A 26,872-nucleotide genomic window follows, 5' to 3' on the forward strand; every position below is an offset into this window, starting at 1 on the left:
ACCCTAACTAGGGTTGTGCTTGCTATGGAACTCTTCTGTCCTAACCGCACACATGAAGGAACCAGATGCTAAGCCAAGGTTAATTGCCCCCAATGATGCTAGCTGCCTGCCTGAGTGTACAGCCCCAAAGCTAAACAGACTCACACCACATATATACTGAGTGGTAGAGTATCCACTGGCAACAGCCAAATACAAATCATACTAGCGCATGGTCATGCGGTTATGCGAACCTTTTATAGTTATAGCTCTCCAGGACCTTCCTAGTGGACCAATAGGAGCTGCTGCAGGACCTGAGCATGTGATGCCAGACCTCTAATGAGAGGTCTTCCCTTGGGCATGCTCAGAAGGAGAGAAGCAGGACTTAGTCCCAGGAGCACCTGCTCACCGCCAAACAGTACTGGTTATAATGGCTGAACCTGGAAGGGCAGCAGTCACCAAATGTGCAGTATCTTTCTGAGCCAGGCGCTGGGACCAATGTCTCCACTGAGCAGTTTCCACTGTGGCTGGAGAAGAATGGGAGACCACAGCAGACAGGGTTCGAGATTCTCCCTGTGCAGTGGCAGGAACTCGACACCTAACACCAGACCCAACAATACAGACAAGCTGAAGGTTGCTACCAAAGCAACCTGGGATTCCATATCACCTCAGCAGTGCCATAGGCTGATCGCCTCCATGCCATGCTGCAGTGATGCAGTAATTGATGCAAAAGAAGCCCTGACCAAGTATTGAGTGCATTTACTGAACATACATTTCAGTAGGCCAACATTTCACATTTTAAAATCATTTTTCAAGCTGGTGTTATAAAGTATTTTAATTTACTGAGATAATGACTTTTGGGTTTTCATTGGCTGTAAGCCATAATCACCAACATTAATCAAAACAAACACTTGAAATAGATCACTCTGTTTGTAATGACTCTATATAATACTGTATCTGAGATTCACTTTTTATATTGAAGAACTGAATTAAATTAGCTTTTTGATTATATTCTAATTTTGCAAGAAGCACCTGTATATTAGTATATACTGTATAAATAAATATATATATATATATATATATATATATATATATATATATATATATCTCAAATGGTGCCTCCTCAACAAATGACAAGTCAGCTAAACACCATTCTTTACTAGCTGCCACAGGTTTTTGTTACCGAAATGCAATTTTCATGGATTTATCTATTATATAAAAAACAAATATATATATATTTCCTGAACAGAAATTTTAACCACAAATTAGCCTATATTCAATATGACTAATGTCTTATTAATGTCATAATAAACATCTGAGTATGTGCTAATACATAACTTTATTGATTAAGTGCCCCAAATCACTCTATATGGCTATTGCATTTTACAGTTTTATGAAAAGAACCTTGACAATACAACATGACAAGATATGACATGTTCTTCTTAGGTCATTGACTGCAGGAAAAAATAAGCAGGGGTGGGGTTTAGATAAAAGGAATACCATACCATATTTTCCTCTGTGATATACATTATTCTTCATTAGAGAAGTATGTTGTACCCCATTATTTTTTTATTGTATGTTAACAGATTTGTTTGAGGCAGTTGATTTTATAGAGACTTAGGTTTTAGGAGCTGTCATTTAGGAAGGGAATTGCAACTTGCTGACTCACCTGCTTCTAGGTGAAGGTCTATTCACATGTTTTGCAGAAATGTCTGCAAATGAAAATGAGTTCTATTTTTGTAAATTAGGTTATTTTGTGGCAAACACTTAAATTTCTACATGCCCTATAAAAAGGAATAGGACAATCACAAAAACTTCTGCAACAAAATGAACAAATAAAAAATATGCACTTAGTTAAGGTGTATTATAGGCTAATTTGTAAAAACAGAATAACTAAAAGCTTCATGGGAATGTATATTATGGTATTCAGCTTTAATGTAGCTCCAAATACTGTCAAGTAAAATGTATCTAAGACTGTCTTCTTCTTTACACATTAGATACCATATATTCATCAGCAGAATCACCAAACGTACAGCTCAAATTAAAGAGATGCTTTCCTGCCCAGGCCTCAAAACAAATGCACTAACTTATTTTTTATAGATTTTTGGAGGATTCTCACGTCCTCTTTTTGTAGTTTTGATGTTAGAGTAGGACTCACAAAATGTGAGGACCCTTGACGTGGGTTGTGAGCTTCCATATTTTGGTCAGAATATCAACTAATACCTCACATATATTGCTATGTGTTTTTTGCACTTTACATCTTTTCAGGGTGCAGTTGGGCCCCAATGGCTCTGTAAACTGTGGCCTCTGTTCACACAGGATGCATTTTAGCTAGCACAGGGCACCCGCCTGACCTAAGCGTATGGGCATCATTAATAGGCTGTGAACCAGATGCTCTGCATCTCCTATGTGTGAACATTGCCACATAGAGACTGTATCTTTTTGTGTACTGGTGTACCAAATGGCCAGTCCCTGAATGTAGGCTGGCTGTCTCATCAGTATTACTGCACCTGGGTAGCCACCATCTTTAATTGGGTCCGCTGTGCCCTGTTTTGTTTTGAGGCCTGGGCAGGTAAGCATCTCTGCCTTTTCCTTGATGTTTTTTTATAGATTTTTGGAGGATTTTCAAGTTCTGTTTTTGTGGTTTTGATGTTAGCTCAAATGAAAGGCTGTAACATATCTTGCTGAATATCCATATCATTTGAAGTATCACTGATAAACTAATCCATGACAGATGTAGTCCGTGCTTCCTGGTGAGTGTTTGCCTGATTCTGTTAGTCTAAAGGTACCTTCACATTAAGCGACGCTGCAGCGATAGCGACAACGATGCCGATCGCTGCAGCGTCGCTGTTTGATCGCTGGAGAGCTGTCACACAGACCGCTCTCCAGCGACCAACGATGCCGAGGTCCCCGGGTAACCAGGGTAAACATCGGGTTACTAAGCGCAGGGCCGTGCTTAGTAACCCGATGTTTACCCTGGTTACCAGTGTAAAATGTAAAAAAACAAACAGTACATACTCACATTCGCGTCCCCCGGCGTCCGCTTCCTGCACTGACTGAGCGCCGGCCCTAACAGCAGAGCGGTGACGTCACCGCTGTGCTGTGCTTTCACTTTCACTTTCCGGCGCTCAGTCAGTTACACTGGTAACCAGGGTAAACATCGGGTTACTAAGCGCGGCCCTGCGCTTAGTAACCCGATGTTTACCCTGGTTACCAGTGTAAAACATCGCTGGTATCGTTGCTTTTGGTGTCAAACACGACGATACACGCTGGTCTGACGACCAAATAAAGTTCTGAACTTTGTTCAACGACCAGCGATATCACAGCAGGATCCTGATCGCTGCTGCGTGTCAAACTAAACAATATCGCTAGCCAGGACGCTGCAACGTCACGGATCGCTAGCGATATCGTTTAGTGTGAAGGTACCTTAAGTTCTGATCTTCTGCTGCCTGACCCTTTGAACCATGGTCGGATTATTCATTTGTCTTTTCCTTTTGCTGTGATATACTATCTCCTGGTATTTTGACCCCCGGATAAGTTATCAGTGTTGTACTGATGAAGAAGTTATGTACTTTGAAACGCGTTAACTAATAAACTACATACTTCTGGATTAGCATTTTCCATTCTTTGACGGTAGCGCAGAACAACCCATTTGCTCTTACTTTTTTGTGCATTCTGTTCACACAGACAGATAATCTGAGGTATTGGTAACCTCAACGTTCAAATCTCAAAAGTGATACTAATTATTTTTAATGCATAAATGCATAAAGTTTTTTAAACAAAATCAGCTTTTTCTGTATAAAGAATATTTAATCAAATTTATGAAGCAATTTCTTCAGCTAATTTTGAATATGTACTTGATCCTTCTGACAATATGTACTCGTTAAAATACTTTAACTGGTACTGAACTATTTTTTGCCTTGGAACATGGTCAACTTTGTTAAGACATGAATATCCAGTCCTACCTTTTGCTGGTCAAATCGTTGAATAAGCATACAATCTCCATTAACATTATGCAAATTTTCAAACATTGAATGGGAATTTTTTTGTTTGCCTAAACAATTTCATATACTGCTGTGCTCTGCTTTTACTTTACGGCCGGCACTCAGTCAGTGCGGGAAGCAGACGGCTAGGGACCTGACGGACACCGGAATGTGAGTATGTATGGTTTGGTTTTTTTACATTTACGATGGTAACCAGGGTAAACATCGGGTTACTAAGCGCGGCCCTGCGCTTAGTAACCCGATGTTTACCCTGGTTACCCGGGGACTTCGGCATCATTGGTCGCTGGAGAGCTGTCTGTGTGACAGCTCCCCAGCGACCACACAATGACTTACCAACGATCACGGCCAGGTCGTATCGCTGGTCGTGATAGTTGGTAAATTGTTTTGTGTAACGGTACCCTTAGAATTTGACAGATTATTGGCCAGAGTAAATAGGCCTTAACTCCAAAAGGTATTGGGCTTCTTTTGCCTTGATAATCAAATAATCAATATTGCCTGGCTAATTATTTACTTTGGTGATGTCAAGCAGATAATGTCCCTCTGTGTAGCCAATATTCATTACACTTATTAAATCTTGCACACAGTGGCACACAGCAGGTCCAGTGATCTGATCAGCTTCAGCACTTACAATCTCAATTGGAAAAAGCTTGTAAACTTGTAAGCACTGCGCTCCTTGCCTAGCAGATAGGCTACCAATGATACACTGTAGAAGCAGGGCCATATTTAGAGTTTCTGCTGCCCTAGGCACTTTTAGTGCTGCCTCCCCCTTTGGTGAGTATGACGCTATCGGCAGTGACTTTGGCAAGAATCGCTGATGTGAAAGTCGCCTTTTTGCAGCAGATCGGGCAGTTTTTCTACATCTGCCGCGTAACGAATCACTTACAGCAACACTGTGTTTGGCCTCATTCAATCCCTATGGGATTTACGGCACTTGCCGTGATCTGGCAAATGCAGTACCATACCCCCCAACTTTTGATGAAGGGAAGGAGGTATAAAGTTTGGCAAATTTTAGGCCACGCCTCTGACCACACCCATTTCACAACTAGTCACACCCATATTCACGTGCCAACCACAGCCATTTAGCACTGCTGATCGCGCTGTTTCATATACAATAATTATAAACAAAAAAATATGGCCACACAGTGCTCCATACTGCATAATGGCCACACACGATGCTCAATACTGTATAATGGCCACACATGATGCCCCATATTGTATAATGGCCGCACACAGTTCTCCATACTGTATAATGATCACACATGATGCTCAATACTGTATAATGATCCCACATGATGCTCAATACTGTATAACAGCCACACATGATGTTCCATATTGTATAATGACCCCCCTCCTGTATGCATGGCTCATCTCCCTCCCGTACCATATGCATGGCTCATATCCCCCCTCCTGTATGCATGGCTCATATTCCCCCCCTCCTGTATGCATGGCTCATATTCCCCCTGTATGCATGGCTCATATTCCCCCCCTCCTGCATGCATGGCTCATATTCCCCCCTGTATGCATGGCTCATATTCCCCCCTGTATGCATGGCTCATATTCCCCCCTGTATGCATGGCTCATATTCCCCCCCTGTATGCATGGCTCATATTCCCCCTCCTGTATGCATGGCTCATATTCCCCCCTGTATGCATGGCTCATATTCCCCACTGTATGCATGGCTCATATCCCCCTGTATGCATGGCTCATATTTCCCCTCCTGTATGCGTGGCTCATATTCCCCCCTGTATGCATGGCTCATATTCCCCCCTCCTGTATGCATGGCTCATATTCCCCCCTGTATGCATGGCTCATATTCCCCCCTGTATGCGTGGCTCATATTTCCCTTCCTGTATGCGTGGCTCATATTCCCCCCTCCAGTATGCATGGCTCATATTCCCCCCCTGTATGCATGGTTCATATTCCCCCCCTGTATGTGTGGCTCACATTCCCCCTCCTGTATGCGTGGCTCATATTCCCCCTGTATGCATGGCTCATATTCCCCCCTGTATGCGTGGCTCATATTCCCCCCTGTATGCATGGCTCATATTCCCCCCTGTATGCATGGCTCATATTCCCCCCTATGCATGGCTGTTCTCTCAACCCCCCGCTCCCATCTTGCATGGCGCCACTTACCGTCCTTCTTCATCCCCCGTCCCCTATACTCAGCTTTCCCATGCCGCGCCGACATCCCTCTGGCTCTGTCCCGACTCCCGGCGCAGCAACTTCTTCCTGCGTGAGCGGTCACATGATAACGCTCATTAAGGTCATGAATATGCGCATATTCATGACCTTAATGAGCGGTACCACGTGACCGCTCACTCAGGACGAGCTGCAGATGCTGAAACCAGGCATCGCTGGAGCAGGGTGAGTATCGTCTTCAAGGAGGGTGGGTGGGAGGCAGGGAGGCATGCAGGCAAGCAGGCGGGGGGAGCGGCCGGGGGGGCTGGGGGCCGGTCAGTCGGGAGGTGACCCACGACTTAAAAAAAAAAAAACAATCTTTCTCAGGTGCTGCCCCCCCGCATTGTCCCACCCTAGGCACGTGCCCTCAAGTGCCTAGTGGCAAATACGGCCCTGTGTAGAGGCGTTCAGTAATGTATTCAATGAGCAGTAAACCATAAAGCTAAAAATGTATCTCTTCTTGTGAACAGAAAGGAATTTTAAAGGGAATTCACCAGCAGTATTTTACATCCCAAACCACTTATATGTGCATGTAGCTCTTACAACTTGGTCCAGCAAAATATTTACATGGCCATTTCATTCCTTTGTTACTGAAAAGTCAATGATTGAATTTATATGCAAATGAGGAAGAATAATTATTTGTAGATTTTAAGCATTTGTCACTCAGCCCTAATTCCCCAGAGGACACTGTCTGCACCTAATTGAATGACAGGGTTTTCTTACCTGAAATTACAGCAGTTGTCAATCAAACAGAAGGAAGTAGCATTGGGTAGGGAGTATAGCTGGAGTGACAGAGTCTTCATATCTACAAATAGCTTTTCAGCTACAATTAAATAGCTGATTTCACTACAACAGAGGAATGCATGTACTATTCTTTAAAAGTGCTACATGCACATATAGTTTTTTGGGGTGTGGAGATGAGAGTGGGGGTTGAGTTCCGGTTGGTAAGAAAAGTTGCTTGTTTTTACAAACACTTTTAAATTTTAACCATTTGTGTTAATGAAAATAACCCTTTAAGGCACACCAGTTTTCTAAAACATTGATCATAAAGAATAAAATAATTAACATGTGTCTACATCTGTGGCACTAAAATAAACAGTAACTATTTATTTTACATTTTTTGTACAAATTTTCTGCTAATCATTAATTATTAACAACATGCCTCTGGGAAGTGCAAGGGACATTAAGTTTCTCAAAATCTATAGTGGATATTAATAACATTTTAAGACTAAATTTTAATTTCCATATTTCTAGTATACTTACCGCAGTTAGGCTTGGAAAGAGGTTAATTGCAGCTGCAGTGTCTAAGGAGAATGGAAGGAATTGTTTTATATCCAACGCTTGATGTAAAGTGGGTAATGGAGGTCGCACCAGCGCAGAAAGTGCTGGGCTCTGGCATGTTCCACCTAAAAATGAATAAAAATAAAATCTGGTAAGATGTCTATTACTTTAATTGAAACAGAATATAATATAACCCATATAATAAAAAAAAAATCCTTAACACAGAAAATCAGATTATTCACAACCTTGACAAAACATCTGTGTCTTCCATTCAATTGTGCAAATAATACATTATTTTGTCAGGTACAAAGTAAACTATTCCAAATAGCACATACAGTTGTGCTCAAGAGTTTACATACCCCAGCAGAATTTTTTACTTTCTTGGCCTTTTCTTAGAGAATACGAATGATAACACCAAAACTTTTTCTCTACTCATGGTTAGTGGTTGGGTGAAGCCATTTATTGTCAAACTGATGTGTTTTCTCTTTTTAAGTCATAATGACAACCCAAAACATCCAAATGACCCTGATCAAAAGTTCACATACCCTGGTGATTTTGGTCTGATAACATGCACAGAAGTTAACACCAATGGATTTGAATGGCTCCTGACCTGTGACCTGTTTGAATGTGTGTGTGTGTATAAAAGCTGAGTGAGTTTCTGGGATCACTTTTAAATTCACCATTTTGGAATACATATTACACACTTTGATTGCTTTTTATTGCACTTTATACCGGCTTTGTGGTGACAAAAAACCAGCAATTTTGGCATTTTAAACCAATTGAATTAATAGATTTTATATTTTGATAGATGAGACTTTAATTTTTCAATATCTGTATGTGTTTAAATGGCCCAAAGTCCATACCTAAATTCCACTGAGAATCTGTGGCAAGACTTGAAGATTTCTATTTACAGATTCTTTCCATCCAATGTCGGTAAGTTATAACTAGTTTGCAAAGAAGAATGGGCAAACATGTCAGCCTCTAGATGTGCAAAGCTAGTAGAGACATTGCTCAAATGACTTACCGCAATAATTGAAGCAAAGGATGGTCCTACAAAGTACTGACTCAGGTGGGCTGAATACAAATGCACATCACAATTTTCAGATTTATGTTGTTAAAATATTTAGAAGACCATATGTCATTTTCTTGACACTTAACAAATACTTGCTATATGTCATAAAATCCCAATTAAAAAAACCATTTAAAAATATAAAAAAGTTCACAAGGTATGAATATTTTGTCAAAGTACTGTACATCAAATAATAAGGAAACTTATGTTCCTGACAAGCGCCAATGTTTTTTTTTTACATTTTTAGACACTCAAATTTTACTGTAATCATCCCCAAACTATAATAAATTAATAAAGTAACATTTAGAGCATACTTTTTTTTAATATTTTCTGAGACCCGTATTGATCTATGAGAAGTTGGACTTTCTAGATTAAAAAAAGCTTAAAACATCTTCACAAATTTACCATTTGCTCTCTGTTAGTTATGTCACTTTCTTAAGTCAATTGACTGTTCCGGTTATGATTTAGGCTTGTCACAGTGATAAAGTGAAAAGCGAAGCAATCACTTATAATAAACTAATTCATTAGTATCAATAATTTAGATAATTTTGTACAAATTTATCATTATTTTTCTCTGTTATTTATTACAGAAAAAAGCTACGTAATTTTTCTTGAGCTTAAGAAGTATATCTGAAAATGAGATGTCCTGGAGATCAGAAATCAACCTTAATTTCTTATTTAAATAGATATATTTTCTGACGCAGAATATCAAAGTCAATAACCTGGGAAGAAGATTTTATCATGGGCTTTTAAGAAGCACTTGTCTGTTCTCATCCACTCACCATAAATATTAGTAGGGTGAAAACAATCTCCACAAGGGTCTACTCTCACTGACAACAGGTTTGTTGACAATCAAATATCATAATATGTTATCTTATGATATATACATTCATCAAAATGGACATTTCATAGCAGAAGATGAAAATGAATCATGCTATGGCACATTAAAATCTAGCTGTAATGTTAACACATACATTTTTCTTGCTTTGTTTAAATAGCTATTAGCAAATATAATAACCAATTTCACAGTCCGCTATGCAACATATGTAAAAAAATAAATATAGTTAATACATTATAAAAATTGGCATGTTGAATTTTCTACATCAAATAACATCAACATGTAAAACTTTTATTGAAATTAGTTTCAAAATGTAATAGCCAAATTGATTTAATGGGGTTCTGAGTTCTTATTTTACTAAGGCCAGCCATACAAGTTAGCTCTAAAAGCTATCTCGTCCAACCTGACCACTGCCATGCCAGCTTGACACAGTCATGTAGGCATGTGTCCTCGACAGTGGAAAGGGAATAAGCGACTGATAAAAACCACCAGCAGAAGCTTATCTACCTGAGAACAAAAAGACTGCCCAAATTTAAAATGCAATTGCATGATCCTTATCTTTCCCAACATCGGCGTCCGGGAGAATGGAGATACCTTCATGTGGTTAAGACCCCCAAATACATTAGACTAACATTAGCTGAATCCTGCATTATCAGTGTGTAGAAACCGATAACCTAATGTGTGGGGGGGGACTCTTGACTTTTCCTGACAGATGATGTTGGGGGACAGAAGGATGCAGCATGTCTTATTGCCAATAGTATGCCCTTGTATTCTACAGTAGATAAGCTGCTTCCAGAAATTTCTGGCAGCGGCTTTCTCATAGACATCATAGGAGTACTCAGCCAAGCGGAGATAAAACTGAAATATTGACCTTAATGTATGTTCGAGATGGAGTAACTATAGTGTGCCCAGGACAATGAAAGATCATTTTAGTGAATATTGTATGAATAACTATTTATCATACCAGTCACAATGCTTGCTGATAACATTAGCCAAAGTGCTCCATTACATTAATATCCACAGTGTTCTCTTACAATTCTAGTCACATTGACAACTTTGCCCATTTTTCATTAAATTATATGGTAAAATGATTGGTGTCATAGTAAACTGCTGCTTGTCCCACAAAAATCAAGCACTCGAGCAAGGAAGAAATGAAAGTGCAAAAATTAAAAATTCCTGTGTTGTTAAGGGGCTAAAGGGCTGAAATTAGCAGTGTAAATTCACTTAACTATTTCTGTTTGATGCTGCAGTATCTTAGCATTTGAGACTACAACTTTTAACTTTCCCCAGAGTCATACTGTCTAATAACAGCCTGAGTTGGGTTATTTTGGTATGGGAAAAGAAAAGAAAAAAGTTCCAGCACCAGGTGTCTCTTCATAAAATCTTTAGTACTTTATTCTCATGTCAAGAAAAAAACATCATGCGGGGACGCAGACCCTAAACGCCTGACGCGTTTCGAACAAAGTTCTTAGTCATAGGCAAATGTACAATACATAAAAACATCTTTATATACCCATTTCATTAAGTAAAACCATGTACACCTGTTGCTTGCCATGATTGGTTTACATTCATTAGAAAATCAAATGTGAGACAGCCTACCAGAAAATCATGACGTCTACACAGATTATCGCCTCCTTATCCACACAAAATAAGTTTGTGAGAGATATCCCTACTTACTCAATATAACAACTCTATTGATTAGCCTGTGTGTTGTGCATCACAGCTGAGCATCTGCTACAATTATTTCCAATACAACCTGTATATGATATATTTTGTAACAGGAGAAACAGAAGAGTCAAGAAATGGCCAATAAGTTGCAAAATAACACAATTTATTGAAAAATATGTCACTAGCTATTACATAAAAATACAAGTAATTATCAAAAAGTATATAGTATATGGTTTGCAATAACATTGTGACTACATCCATGGATACATTCAATGACCCAGGATTACAGAACAGGACATGCATAATTGTCACAAGATCAGGAGATTTCCACAGATGGACAGCATATCTGTAAATTTCCTCGAAATGAGTGTATACATCTCAGATATATAGTGATATAGCAGAAAAGTGCAATCAGGTGAGTGATAAATTAGTCACCATACATCTCTGTGCAATTCATACAAAAGAGTATATGGATAATATGGTATGGTTCTGTACAGAAGTCCTGTCTGGATCCTGGTGACCTTACCCCAATGCACGTTTCGCGTGTGACAGTTACTGCTTCCCCTGTATCACAGCTATACATCTGCTACAGTAGTAACCAGCACAATATGTGTTCGATATGTTTGTGTGTGCTATGTGTCACAGCTGCGCATCTGTTGCAATAGCATAAAGAAAAAATAAATAAATAAAAAAAGTAAAAAATAATAAAAAAAATAAATAAATAAATGTGTAGCCTGTGTGTTGTGTTTCACAGCTGAGCATCTGCTATAATAATATCCAACAGAGCCTGTTACAATATCATCATTTATTTTGGTATGGACAAAGTTAACTGGCTTCCATAGGGCCCTCATCATACACCACCTTTAGGATGAAGTAGAGCAACATTAGTGCCTGACCTTCCAAATACTCTTCTGGATAAATGGTAAAAAATCTCATGAACACCCTCCAAAATTTTGTAAAAATCATTTCCAGAAGAGTGGAAACTGTTATAGTAGCAAATGGACAATTTCCATATTAAAGATGCTGTCCAGTACTTTTATATTGCCAACCTATCCCCAGGATAGGTCATCAATATCAGAACGGTTGAGGATGTGACAACAGGCACCCCCACCGATCAGCTATTACTGGTGCTGGTACCTGCTGGATGTGATTGGTTGAGGAGCTGAACTATACAGCTCTGTCAACTGTATTGTGGCATTGTTCAGGTAGAGCACATCCACCTCTATTTGAATGAATGGAGATAGATCTGCAGTTCCCTGCTGTGGCCAGAATATTTTTGTGCTGTACAACTAGACTGATCACATCTGGCCACCACTGGCACCCGGAGAAACTGATTGGTGGGCTTCCGGATATTCAACCCCACCAATCTGATCTTGATGACCTATCTTAAGAATAGAACAAAAAGCTCGGCACTCAACTTAAGTGATCAAACGATAATTTAATGTTGTCCACTGTCATAGTAAACAAAACATTTTGGTCTTACATCAGACCTTCTTCAGTTACCGATTAAAGTGTGTCTATTAGATCAGGTGGACTAATAGATTCGGTAGAAGATCACTAGATCAAATGACTTTCCGTGATGAAAAAAAGAAAAGTGGAGATGCTAGGGCCTGTACGCATATAGGATCAAGTGCGTTGTGCCTCAGTGGTGTGTGTGGATGCGGTGTCCACCGCTGGTCCTGTGGACACCGCATCCGCACACCACACTGAGGAACGACACACTTGATCCTATATGCGTACAGGCCCTAGCATCTCCACTTCTTTTTTTATGATAGAAAGTAATTTGATCTAGTGATCTTCTACCGAATCTACTGGTCCACCTGATCTAATAGACACACTTTAATCGGTAACCGAAGAAGGTCTGAACTGTTTTGTTTACTACGACAGTGGACAACATTAAGTTATCGTTTGATCATGTAAGTTGAGTGCCGAGTTTATTGTTATATGCTAACGGTGTGGGAACCTACTCTGGCACCCTTACTAGTTGTGCACCCGTCTATTTATTCAACTATCTTCAGAATAGGTCATAAATATAAAATTATTGGACAATCAGCTTAATGCTTATCAATTTAGAATGGGATGTCTTAAATGCTCCTAAATTGCAATGTGTATGTGTCCCAATACTTTTGTCCACATAGAATAGAGGAAACAATAGGATTAATGTTTCTCAAAGCTAATTGAGCTGTTCATGAATCTGTTAACAAGTCTGATAGCAATCCTTGTATCTAATGCTCAAGCTATCAAACTAAAATGATTCAGAAGCTGTGCACAAATGTGCAGTATGATATTCTGGAAGACAATACTTGAACGTAGAGAGTTAAAATGGAGTTTGAAGTAGGACATTATGCCAGTGAGATATCCTTACAAGGATACTCAGCACATTCGATTTAATTCTGAAGAAATGTCATGCCGTTTTAAGACACATTTGTATTGACAAAGCCAGTTGTTCTAATGCCTATTAAATTAGATGGCAAGTTCCAGAAAAGAAAAGTTTACTTTTATGAGAGAGAACATTTAAAAAGATCAAAGCTTGTAGTGTATTACAGGCTTTATGTTAATTGTACAAATGGATAATCTGCATTATCACTATTACTGTACTGATTTACATCTGTAGTACATACTAAGATATCTAAAGTAGGTTTTCATATTACAATTTAAGAAAAACATGCAAAAATCACACTGTTTTTCCCCACCAGTGCCACCTTTCAAAGAGTTCATACAGTCAGGAGTCAATTCTTGCTTGGTAAATTTTAAATTGATCAAAGAGAACTTAAACACTGATGAGCAATTTTCCACATCTTAGTCCCATTCAATGTAAGATCATTAGAAAAGGACAAATGATATCCTTGTCTGTGTACCTGTTGCAAATGTTAGGAGCCAGAAGGCAAGCCTTACATTTCCCTTGAAGTTTCATCCCCCACTTCTTAGAACTAAGCTCTCATTGGTATAGCAGTTTTTTCACATGCCTTCTAGTTGCCACACATCAGTCTATTCCCTATACAGTGGAGAAAATAAGTATTCGATCCCTTGCTGATTTTGTAAGTTTCCCCACTGACAAACACATGACCAGTCTATAATTTTAAGGGTAGGTTAATTTTCACATTGAGAGATTGAATACCAAAAATAAAATCCAGATAATCACATTGTATAAATTATATACATTTATTTGCATTTTGCAGTGAGAAATAAGTATTTGATTCCTCTGGCAAACAAGACTTATTAGTTGGTGGCAAAACCCTTGTTGGCAAGCACAGCAGTCAGACTTTTTTGTAGTTAAGGATGAGGTTTGCACACATGTCAGGAGGAATTTTGGTCCACTACCTCTTTGCAGATCATCTGTAAATCATTAAGATTTTGATACTGTCGCTTGGCAACTCGGAGCTTCAACTCCCTCCATAAGTTTTCTATGGGATTAAGGTCTGGAGACTGGCTAGGCCACTCCATGACATTAATGTGCTTCTTTTCAAGCCACTCCTTTGTTGCCTTGGCTGTATGTTTTGCTGGAAGACCCAGCCACGACCCATTTTTAATTTCCTGGAGAAGGGAATGAGGTTGCCACTCAGGATTTTACAGTATATGGCTCCATCCATTCTCCCATTGATGCAGTGAAGTAGTCCTATGCCCTTAGCAGAGAAACAACCCAAAAAATAATGTTTCCACCTCCATGCTTGACAGTGGGGATGGTGTTCTTTGGGTCACAGGCAGCATTTCTCTTACTCCAAACATACCAAGTTGAGTTAATGCCAAATACCTCAATTTTTGTCTTATCTGACTACAGCAACTTCTCCCAATCACTCACAGAATCATCCAGGTATTCATTGGCAGACTTCAGACGGTCCTGCACATGTGCCTTCTTGAGCAGGGGGACCTTTCTGGCATTACAGGATTTTAAACCTTTATGGTGTAATGTGTTACCAATGATTTTCTTTGTGACTATGGTCACAGCTGCTTTGAGATCATTAACAAGTACCCCTCATGTAGTTTTAGGCAGATCTATCACCTTCCTTATGATCAAGGCTACCACACGAGGTGAGATTTTGATTGGTGTCCCAGATCGATGCTGATTGACAGTCACTTTGTATTTTTCCATTTTCTTACTATTGCACCAACAGTTGTCTCCTTCTCACCCACCATTCTACTTATCTTTCTGTAGCCCATTCCAGCTTTGTGCAGGTCTATGATCTTGTCCGTGACATCCTAATAAAGCCCTTTGGTCTTGCCCATGTTGTAGAGTTTAGAATCTGACTGATTAATTGAGTCTGTGGACAGGAGTCTTTTATAAAGGTGACTATGTAAGACAGCTGTTTGAAATGTAGGTAACGAGTTGATTAGGAGGGTCTAACTGGTCTGTAGGAGCCAGAACTCTTAATGGTTGGTAGGGGATCAAATACGTATTTCTCACTGCAAAATGCAAATAAATTTATATATTTTATACAATGTGATTTTCTGTATTTTAATATTCTATCTCTCAATGCTAAAATTAACATACCCTTAAAATTATAGACTGAATCAGCAAGGGATCAAATACTTATTTCCCCTCTTAATGTTACAGCAACTGCTTTTCACTTTAAACTTAGTAGGACCCACCTTAATCTTAGAAGGCAATCACAGCAGGATTCCCCACGTTTTTTTCAATATCTATGCTTTGCTCTCCTCACTCTCCAGTGGCGCTATGCTGGCAGAAATATATATATACATATATATATATATATATATATATATATATATATATATACATATATATATATATATATATATATATATATATATATATATATACAGTGGGGCAAAAAATTATTTAGTCATTCAGCAATAGTGCAAGTTCCACCACTTAAAAAGATGAGAGGCGTCTGTAATTTACATCATAGGTAGACCTCAACTATGGGAGACAAACTGAGAAATAAAAATCCAGAAAATCACATTGTCTGTTTTTTTATCATTTTATTTGCATATTATGGTGGAAAATAAGTATTTGGTCAGAAACAAACAATCAAGATTTCTGGCTCTCACAGACCTGTAACTTCTTCTTTAAGAGTCTCCTCTTTCCTCCACTCATTACCTGTAGTAATGGCACCTGTTTAAACTTGTTATCAGTATAAAAAGACACCTGTGCACACCCTCAAACAGTCTGACTCCAAACTCCACTATGGTAAAGACCAAAGAGCTGTCAAAGGACACCAGAAACAAAATTGTAGCCCTGCACCAGGCTGGGAAGACTGAATCTGCAATAGCCAACCAGCTTGGAGTGAAGAAATCAACAGTGGGAGCAATAATTAGAAAATGGAAGACATTCAAGACCACTGATAATCTCCCTCGATCTGGGGCTCCACGAAAAATCCCACCCCGTGGGGTCAGAATGATCACAAGAACGGTGAGCAAAAATCCCAGAACCACGCGGGGGGACCTAGTGAATGAACTGCAGAGAGCTGGGACCAATGTAACAAGGCCTACCATAAGTAACACACTACGCCACCATGGACTCAGATCCTGCAATGCCAGACGTGTCCCACTGCTTAAGCCAGTACATGTCCGGGCCCGTCTGAAGTTTGCTAGAGAGCATTTGGATGACCAAGAGGAGTTTTGGGAGAATGTCCTATGGTCTGATGAAACCAAACTGGAACTGTTTGGTAGAAACACAACTTGTCGTGTTTGGAGGAAAAAGAATACTGAGTTGCATCCATCAAACACCATACCTACTGTAAAGCATGGTGGTGGAAACATCATGCTTTGGGGCTGTTTCTCTGCAAAGGGGCCAGGACGACTGATCCGGGTACATGAAAGAATGAATGGGGCCATGTATCGTGAGATTTTGAGTGCAAACCTCCTTCCATCAGCAAGGGCATTGAAGATGAAACGTGGCTGGGTCTTTTAACATGACAATGATCCAAAGCACACCGCCAGGGCAATGAAGGAGTGGCTTCGTAAGAAGCATTTCAAGGTCCTGGAGTGGCCTAGCCAGTCTCCAGATCTCAACCCTATAGAAAACCTTTGGAGGGAGTTGAAAGTCCGTGTTGCCAAGCGAAAAGCCAAAAACATCACTGCTCTAGAGGAGATCTGCATGGAGGAATGGGCCAACATACCAACAACAGTGTGTGGCAACCTTGTGAAGACTTACAGAAAACGTTTGACCTCTGTCATTGCCAACAAAGGATATATTACAAAGTATTGAGATGAAATTTTGTTTCTGACCAAATATTTATTTTCCACCATAATATGCAAATAAAATGATAAAAAAACAGACAATGTGATTTTCTGGAATTTGTTTTCTCATTTTGTCTCCCATAGTTGAGGTCTACCTATGATGTAAATTACAGACGCCTCTCATCTTTTTAGGTGGTGGAACTTGCACTATTGCTGAATGACTAAATACTTTTTTGCCCCACTGTATATATATATATATATATATATATATATATATATATATATAAAATTTGCAGTTTTTAGGTCATGAAAAAAATAGAGTGTTATGACATTCTCCAATCTAATGAATTAAGCATTATGTATAAGTACCCCCAAAAAACCTTGTTACAATGGCTAATTTCCTATTTAATATGTTGACCAGGTTTTTTGACTAGTGTTGCGAAATAATGAATGGACTTATGATTTAATTTAATTCAATTAGCATTACAGTTTTATTTTTGATTGTCACCCACTAAGAGTTCTGATATAAAATATCATGACTTTTTACCATCATTAATATGACCTTACAGACTGATTCAGTTTCATTATATCAAGACCTTTTTTCCTTGATAGCAATTTCCATTTTGCAAAAGATTTAAAATGAAAATTTAAAACAGCGAAGCGATTAGACTGAAAGTAAAACTACTCCATGTTGACAACTTTAACCTTAATATTTTATCACATGACTTAATTATATGGTTCTCCAGAGGCATATTCACATGTTACCAGATAACTGAGTGGTAACGTTCAGAGTCAGTCTTGTAGAAAATGTGCAGACGGTAATTTGATCGCTTTGTAGGTAACAACTAATCAAAATGTAATCAAGATTTCTTTTTAGAGTTGCAATATAAAATGACTCAACCTTTTCCAGTAATGCTAAAAATCACTGAAAAGCAAGAATACACTTTGGCTAGAAATAATGCTGTGGTTTATATTTTCAGTGAGCTCAGTGGCTCATGCTGTCTACACAGGCAAAGCAGCTAAACTAGTTGGTTGGCTGCAACACTGTCAACGTGATGTCAGCACTGCTGCAGACTCACAATGGAGACTAAGGCAGTGGAGGAGAGGTGGCGCTGAACCCGAGAAGGTTAAAAAATACTTGATCTATTTTTTTTAATGGCTACCACAGTCTATGAATGAAAGTATTCTTAAGATTGGTGAACCCATTTAAGTCTAAATTGCTGCTCATATCCATTGGAGTTTTCTTGGCAAATATTATCTACTTTACTATTGTACCTACAGTTTTAATAAGTATAACAAAATTGTACTAAATCAAAGAAAACAATAGGGTCAACAAGCCCACAAAACTGGGCATTTAGAAAGGTTAAAAAAATAAAATCAAAGAAGTTATTCCCTCATTAATTCCCCACTTGTCCCCTTTCGAACATACAAATCATTTAGGGCAATTTCTTGGTTTCATCTCAACACACTAGAGATAGCTCAAAAAGTCTGATCAGCCCATCACTGGCCATTATGGTGATCCGCTGAATGCAGTAAATGGCTATGAGGGAATTTCCAGACATTGTCAGTATGTTGACACAGGACCAGACGATGGACACCAGTACAGATGAACGAATATGTTCCGAAAACGATCTCCGAATTTGCCATATTAGTGCCATATTTTTATCATATTCCAATTTTTTGTTTGACGATCGTTTACAAACATATTCGCTCATCTGTACTCCCATTGACTCCAATGGCGTTTGGCTATGTTTGGCCAATATTTCCAATACGGAGATTGTAATCCGAGCCAAATATTGAAATAGTCACTCTTTTCTAGACACCAGTATTGACTGGGTAAGTGTTACAGTGGGAGGGTTACTTATTTAAATTGAAAAAAATATGAGAAATGAAAAAAAGATGAACATATTAGTAATGAAATAAGTACATCTTTCACCAGATTTATTACATTTGGAGATCTCTTCTTGCTTTTTCCTAAAACGTGCTCACTTTACTATAGATAAAACAGAAAACCTTGGAGATTTGCACTCACTGGCTGATCAAACAATTCAGCACAAACCCATCGTGTACACTGTGATCAGCGCCCACCTCCTAGTTAAAGATCATAGCATGCTTCAATCAATTTGTTTGCTGAAGCAGGTGAAAAGGGTCAGGAAGCAATTTGTAAAGCCCATGGTCACCATGGCTAAGACAGCAAACACATTTAGATTAATTTAGCACCTATGGTGATTCAGCAGGATACAGGGCATCAAATATTTCCGCCTGGGTATGCAACAAAATATAATTAACTATTCTGATTGAGGTCTTCATCCAACAAAATTCAGTTTCTTGTTATGCCAGAACTAGACTTACTTTGCATAGAAATAGAGAAAATCATAAGTGGCATATACCCCCCATGGTGGTGATAGAAGTCAAGCAACCATTTATACATAATTGCTTCTAATTTTCTGAAATACTCTTCTGAAGACATTTACACATGGCTCATATATGGTTAATATCACTTTCACCTTATTAATTTGCCATGGTCAATGAGCATGTTAATGGTAGTATTAATGAAGGTAATGCATTTTTAAATGTTTCCTAATGGCTCACATTAACCTTGTGTACTGCAATGATGTACATATGGTTTAAATTTGCAAATAAAAGCAATACGATTTATAATAGAGCAATTATAAACTATAATCTCTTCTACACCCAAACACATATTAAAAGCTTATAATTATTTCCTTTACTTAGAGCATTTTTTTACCTCTCAGTCTCATGCAATTATGTATCAATTATAGTATATTATCATGGATAGTTATTCAAGTGTATCATGTATAAACATCAATCAGTCATACCATTAAAACTACAGGACTACTATTGTGTAGATCTTTCTCCGGCAGACAAAAGAACTTTAATATGTCAAGGCATGAACTCCACAAGACCTCTGGCATTAAGACATTGGTAGCAGATACTTAAAGTGAACCTGTCATCAGGTTTTACCAATATAAAGGACTGCAACCAGTTTTGCCACCTGTTCTACTGTATTCTATGAAGATGCATATGAGTATCTGCATAGCTCCCAATTCCAATTGATGATGCCCCATAAGTTGTGATCCGGTCTGATGGGTGTCTCTGGTCTTGATCTAGCACCTCATCTCTGGTCGCAAACATCGTCCTCCTTCCCAGCTTCATGTTGGTGATGCCTCCTATGTCATCCAAACAGTCTCCCAATCATGCTCCTGCGCAGGGGTACTTTGCTCTTCTTTGCTGTACTGTAATGTGCATGCGCTGACTTTACTTCTGGGTCATGAAGAATCTTTGGCATCTCCTGGCACATTCACGTTACAGTACTTTACTCTGCGCTGCTAAACAGGAGCACAATTGGGGAGACTGTGTGGGTGACATAGGATATGTCATCCATGTGAAGCAGGTTAGGAGGATAGCATTTGCGACCAGAGAGGAGTAACCGTATCAAAACCAGAGACTCCCATGGGAGCAGGCTGCTCTGTATAGGGGCTAAGTGGTTGGAGACATATATATCTTCCTAGAATACTGTAAAGTAGGCCGTAAAGGTGTTGACAGTACTTTCTATTGAGGAAACCTAATAACAATTTCCCTTTAAGTCATCTAATTTATGATCGCAGAGTTGTTTTTCCAGTACATGCCACAAAAATCTCAATTGGATTAAGATCTGTTGAATATAGAGGGCAAGTAAACGCTTTACAGTTGTCCTCTTCCTCAAAACATTTCTGAACAATTTTTACATTATGACAGGGAACATCCTGCTGAAAGAATCCATTACTTTCAGCGATTACTGTTATCAATAAATAGTGTACATTGTCTGCAACTATATTTTGGTAGGTGGAATGTGTAAATTAACATCTACATGAATGCCAGGACCCAAGGTTTCAGCAGAACATTGTCCAGAGCTGCATGCTGCCTGTTTTGGCTTGCTTTCTTCCCATAGTTCATCTTGATGCCATCTCTTTTCCAGGTAAATAATGAACCCATTCTCAGCCATATTTCATTCATTAGACCGGAGAGATTACCCTTTCTAGTTGCTCCATGGTCAAATTATAATGGTTATTTCTTCATTATGGATGACTTTTGAGGTAGACTGGGGTTATATATGCAGTCAGATGCTATGCATTATGTGTTCTGCCTAGAGTTGAGCAAATTTGTTCAGGTTCCCTTTTATTCAGCAAGCCATAGCGCTACTGTCCAATGGTCTCTTGCATTAAAGTTTAACCAGTTCAAGTCTATACATTTTACCCTGCTAATGACTGGTTGCAGTTTTGCTTGCTTTAGTACATGGAAGATTTTCAGCTATAGATTTGATTTCTGTTCTAGTATTTAATGATAAATAAAACTTTTTTTAATGTTAATCCCTTTCTGACATTAGACGTACTATCCCGTCGAGATGGTATGGGCCTGTATAAACACGGGATAGTACGTCTAACACGATCAGCAGCGCAGGAGCGTGGCCGAGCATGGCCGGGTGTCAGCTGACTATCACAGCTGACATCCGGCACTATGTGCAAGGAGTGGTCACAGACCGCTCCTGGCTCATTAACCCACAGAACACTGGGATCAAACATGATTGCAGCATTCCAGCGGCATAGGGAAGCATCACGCAGGGAGGGGCTCCCTGCGTCCTTTCCTGAGACCATCGGAGCAATGGGATGTGATCGCGTTGCTCCGAGCGTCTCCTCCGTCCTCCTCCCTGCAGGCCCCAGATCCAAAATGGCCACGGGGCTCCATCCGGGTCCTGCAGGGACGTGGCTTGCAAGCGCCTGCTCAGAGCAAGCGCCAGCAAGCCTCCTGCAGTGCATGTCAGATCAGCGATCTGACACAGTGCAATGCAAAGTGTCAGATCAGCGATCTCACACTCTAACATGATGTCCCACACTGGGACAAAGTAAAAAAGTAAAAAAAAAAATTACATGTGTAAAAAAAAAAATCCTAAATAAAAAAATATATATATTGTTACAACAAATACATTTCTTTATGTAAATAAAAAACAAAACAATAAAAGTACACATATTTAGTATCACCGCGTCCATAACAACCCGACCTATAAAACTGTCCCACTAGTTAACCCCTTCAATGAACACCATAAAAAAATTAAAAAAAACTAGGCAAAAAACAATGCTTTATCATCATACTGCTGAACAAACAGTAGAATAACACGCGATCAAAAAGACAGATATAAATAAACATTTTAACATCATCTTGTCCCGCAAAAAACGAGCTGCCATACAGCGTCATCAGTGGAAAAATAAAAAAGTTATAGCCCTCAGAACAAAGTGATGCAAAAATAATTATTTTTTCTATAAAATAGCTTTTATTGTATAAAAGCGCCAAAACATAAAAAATGATATAAATGAGGTATTGCTGTAATTGTACTGACACAAAGAATAAAACTGTTTTATCAATTTTACTAAACGCGGAATGGTATAAACGCCTCCCCAAAAGAAATTCACGAATTGCTGGTTTTTGTTCATTCTGCCTCACAAAAATCAGAATAAAAAGCGATCACAAAATGTCATTTTCCCGAAAACGATACTAATAAAAATGGCAACTCGTCCCGCAAAAACAAGACCTCACGTGACTCTGTGGACTAAAATATGGAAAAATTATAGCTCTCAGAATGTGGTAACGCAAAAAATATTTTTTGCAATAAAAAGCGTCTTTTAGTGTATCACAGCTGCCAAACATAAAAACCCGCTATAAATAGTAAATCAAGCCCCACATTACCACTGCCTTAGTTAGGGAAAAATAACAAAATTAAAAAATGTATTTATTTCCATTTTCCCATTAGGGCTAGGGTTAGGGTTGGGGCTAAAGTTAGGGTTGGAGCTAAAGTTAGGGTTAGGGTTGGGGCTAAAGCTAGGTTTGGGGCTAAAGTTAGGGTTAGGGTTGGGGCTAAAGTTAGGGTTGGGGCTAAAGTTAGGGTTTGGGTTAGAGTTAGGGTTGGGGCTAGAGTTGGGGTTAGGGGTGTGTCAGGGTTAGGGGTGTGTGGGGTTGGGATTAGGGTTAGGGGTGTGTTTTGGTTAGGGGTGTGTGGGGGTTGGGATTAAGGTTAGAGGTGTATTCGGGTTAGGGGTATGTTTAGGGCTGGGTTTAGGGTTAGGGGTGTGTTGGGGTTAGGGGTGTGGTTAGGGTTGCGATTAGGCATAGGGGTGTCCTGGGGTTAGGGTTGGAGTTAGAATTGGGAAGTTTCCACTGTTTAGGCACACCAGGGGCTCTGCAAACGCAACATGACGTCCGATCTCAATCCATACAATTCTGCATTGAAAAAGTAAAACGGTGCTCCTTCCCTTCCAAGGTCTGCCGTGCGCCCAAACAGTGGTTTACTCCCACGTGTAGGGTATCAACGTACTCAGGACAAATTGGACAATAACTTTTGGGGTCCAATTTCTATTGTTACCCATGGGAAAATACAAAACTGGGGGCTTAAAAATCATTTTTGTGGAAAAAAAGATTTTTTATTTTCACGGCTCTGCGTTATAAACTTTAGTGAAATACTTGTTGGTTCAAAGTGCTCATCACACATCTAGATAAGTTCCTTCTGGAGTCTAGTTTCCAAAATGGAGTCACTTGTGGGGGGTTCTACTGTTTAGGTACATCGGGGGCTCTGCAAACACAACTTGATGCCCGCAAACCATTCTATCAAAGTCTGCATTCCAAAACACCACTTCTTCCCTTCCAAGCTCTGCCATGCACCCAAACAGTAGTTTTCTCCAACATGTGGGGTATCAGAGTACTCAGGACAAATTGCACAACATCTTTTGGGGTCCAATGTCTCCAGATACCCTTGGTAAGATACAAAATTTGGGGCTAAAAGATCATTATTGTGGAAAAAAATGATTTTTAAATTTTTGTGGCTCTACATTATAAACTTCTCTGAAGCACTTGGGGGTTCAAAGTGCTCACTACACATCTAGATAAGCTCCTTAGGGGTCTACTTTTCAAAATGGTGTCACTTTTGTGGGGTTTCCACTGTTTATGCACATCAGGGGCTCTCCAAACGAGACATGGCATCCCATCTCAATTCCAGCCAATTTTGCATTGAAAAGTCAAATGGCGCTTGTTCCCTTCTGAGCTCTGCCATGCGCCCAAACAGCGGTTTACCTCCACATATGGGGTATCAGCGTACTCATGACAAATTGTACAACAACGTTTGGGGTCCAATTTCTCCTTTAGCCCCTGAGAAAATAAAAAATTGTGGGTGAAAAATCATTTTTGTGAAAAAAATAAGATCTTTTATTTTTACGGCTCTACATTATAACCTTCTGTGAAGCACTTGGGGGTTAAAAGTGCTCACAACACATCTAGATAAGCTCCTTAGGGGTCTACTTTCCAAAATGGTGTCACTTTTGGGGGGGTTCCATTGTTTAGGCACATCAGGGGCTCTCCAAAAGCAAAATGGCGTTCCATCTCAATTCCAGTCAATTTTGCATTGAAAAGTCAAATGGCACTCCTTCCCTTCCGAGCTCTGCCATGCACCCAAACAGTGGTTTACCCCCACATATTGTGTATCAGCGTACTCAGGACAAATTGTACAACAACCTTTGGGGTCCAATTTCTCCTGTTACCCTTGGTAAAATAAAATAAATTGGATCAGAAGTAAATTTTTTGTGAAAAAAAGTTAAATGTTCATTTTTTTAAAACATTCCAAAAATTCCTGTGAAACACCTGAAGGATTAATAAACTTCTTGAACGTGATTTTGAGCACCTTGAGGGGTGCCATTTTTAGAATGGTGTCACACTTGGGTATTTTCTGTCATATAGACCCTTCAAATTGACTTCAAATGTGATGTGGTCCCTAAAAAAAAATGGTGTTGTAAAAATGAGAAATTGCTGGTCAAATTTTAACCCTTATTACTCCCTAACAAAAAAAATTTGGTTCCAAAATTGTGCTGATTTAAAGGAGACATGTGAGAAATGTTATTTTTTTATGTATTTTGTGTGACATATCTCTGTTGAAAAATTGTGAAATTTTCAAAATTTTTGCCAAATTTCCCTTTTTTCACAAATAAACACAAGTAATGTCAAGGAAATTTTACCACTATCATGAAGTACAATATGTCAGGAGAAAACAGTCAGAATCACCGGGATCCGCTGAAGCGTTCCAGAGTTATAACCTCATAAAGGGACAATGGTCAGAATTGCAAAAATTGGCCTGGTCATTAACATGCAAACCCCCCTTGGGGGTAAAGGGGTTAAGGTCATATTAATAGTTAAAGCAAATAAAAATGATTTTATTTATTTGGTTTTCTATTTTTAATAGCAATGTGCTACTAAATCTATTGCTGATAAATTAAGCTTTATTCACTGCACGTGGAAAAAATTCAGTTTTTATCTATATTGTTTTTGTCTGTTACTAATCACATAAACCTAAAGCTTATGCATGCTCACAAATTCTAAAAAAAAGTATGGATTTTCGACAAAATGTTACCATGAAATATTCAAAGTTGCTATTTTTACTCTGTGATAGAGAAGAGCTACATTAGCCCTTGCAGAAGTCAGCCTTATTACACGGCTTGTTGTTATTTCATCATCTGATATCAGTAGTTTCCCATAGGATCACAGGTAGGCAAAGTAATTTATCTTAACTTAGTCAGTTATCTTGGTGCACCTCAGACATCTATTAAATATGACAGAAAACAGGTATTCCAGAACTATAAATATTGTATGGAGAAGACCCCACAATATGAATATAGTACAGTATATAGTACTAAAGACAAAGAGGTCAATTAATCTCCAAAAATAAATCAATAAAAATATTAAATTCTATTATTCAACAACTACGAACAACCCTTTGTTGTCTCCCCCCTTTTAAAATTTCATCTGGGAACCTCATTTTATTAACATATATGGAAAAAAGTTTCCTCTTGTGTCATTGCTAAACAAGCATGGCTGTCTTTACAACTGTTTATAATTATTGAATAATAAAATGCAATATTTTTATTGAATTCATTTTGGAGATTTACTGACTTCTTTGTCTTTGGTAGAATATCTATCAAATATGAATGTAACTTTACAGAACCTATTTAATATATTCACTGCTCTAAATAACTTGCAACTCAAAAGATTTTTATTGTGTAAAATTACCTTTTCAGAAGTTAAGGCATATATAATGTATTTATAGCACAATTATAATATAATCAATACCAATGATTTGTGTACCACAGTGACCCTTTGTTGCTCCCAAATTTCTTAAGCAAATGTGAAACTGGGTTTATAATTAGATGGTCAAAAAACTATGTGTTTTCTAGTGGACACTCTTAAGGAAACACTCCGTTTTGTGAGTTATTTTAGTTTTTAGTTTCTTAAAGTTGCTCCTGAGGCAGTTTTTAAGAGTTTTTGAAGTGTTTTTGGACAGATTTTTTTAATCCTAAAGTATTTTATGCAGCCATGTGACTGGACAGTGACTAGTTTGGAGTGGATTCCATCAGGAGTCAGTTCAAAGAAGTGACAACGACTTTCTCTTCTCCCATAAGGCATTTTTCAAACCCTGAGGATGAAAAAAATGCTCAAAAGACTGAACTAATGAATAACAAGTTAGTTACAATAGAAATGAATAGGAGAATTCAGGAAAAATATATATTTTGTACTGTGTTAGCCAGTAGGTAGAAAACGTATTTAAATTTAAGAGTCTTCAGTAGTGTTGAGCGATACCGTCCGATACTTGAAAGTATCGGTATCGGAAAGTATCGGCCGATACCG

General features: G+C 38.7%; 1 protein-coding gene across 2 annotated transcripts in view; it reads right to left on the reverse strand.

The window, feature by feature from the left end:
- ZNF385D (zinc finger protein 385D) overlaps positions 1 to 26,872 on the reverse strand; it is a 501,516-nt gene that overhangs the window by 318,368 nt on the left and 156,276 nt on the right. For both annotated transcript variants that reach the window (XM_077268896.1, XM_077268897.1), the window contains exon 2: positions 7,422 to 7,564. In XM_077268896.1, the coding sequence (XP_077125011.1) occupies positions 7,422 to 7,564 (143 nt within the window). The remainder of the gene's footprint in view (positions 1 to 7,421; positions 7,565 to 26,872) is intronic.

The sequence above is a fragment of the Ranitomeya variabilis genome, chromosome 6 (genome assembly GCF_051348905.1).
Source record: "Ranitomeya variabilis isolate aRanVar5 chromosome 6, aRanVar5.hap1, whole genome shotgun sequence".
NCBI classification, from domain to species: domain Eukaryota; kingdom Metazoa; phylum Chordata; class Amphibia; order Anura; family Dendrobatidae; genus Ranitomeya; species Ranitomeya variabilis.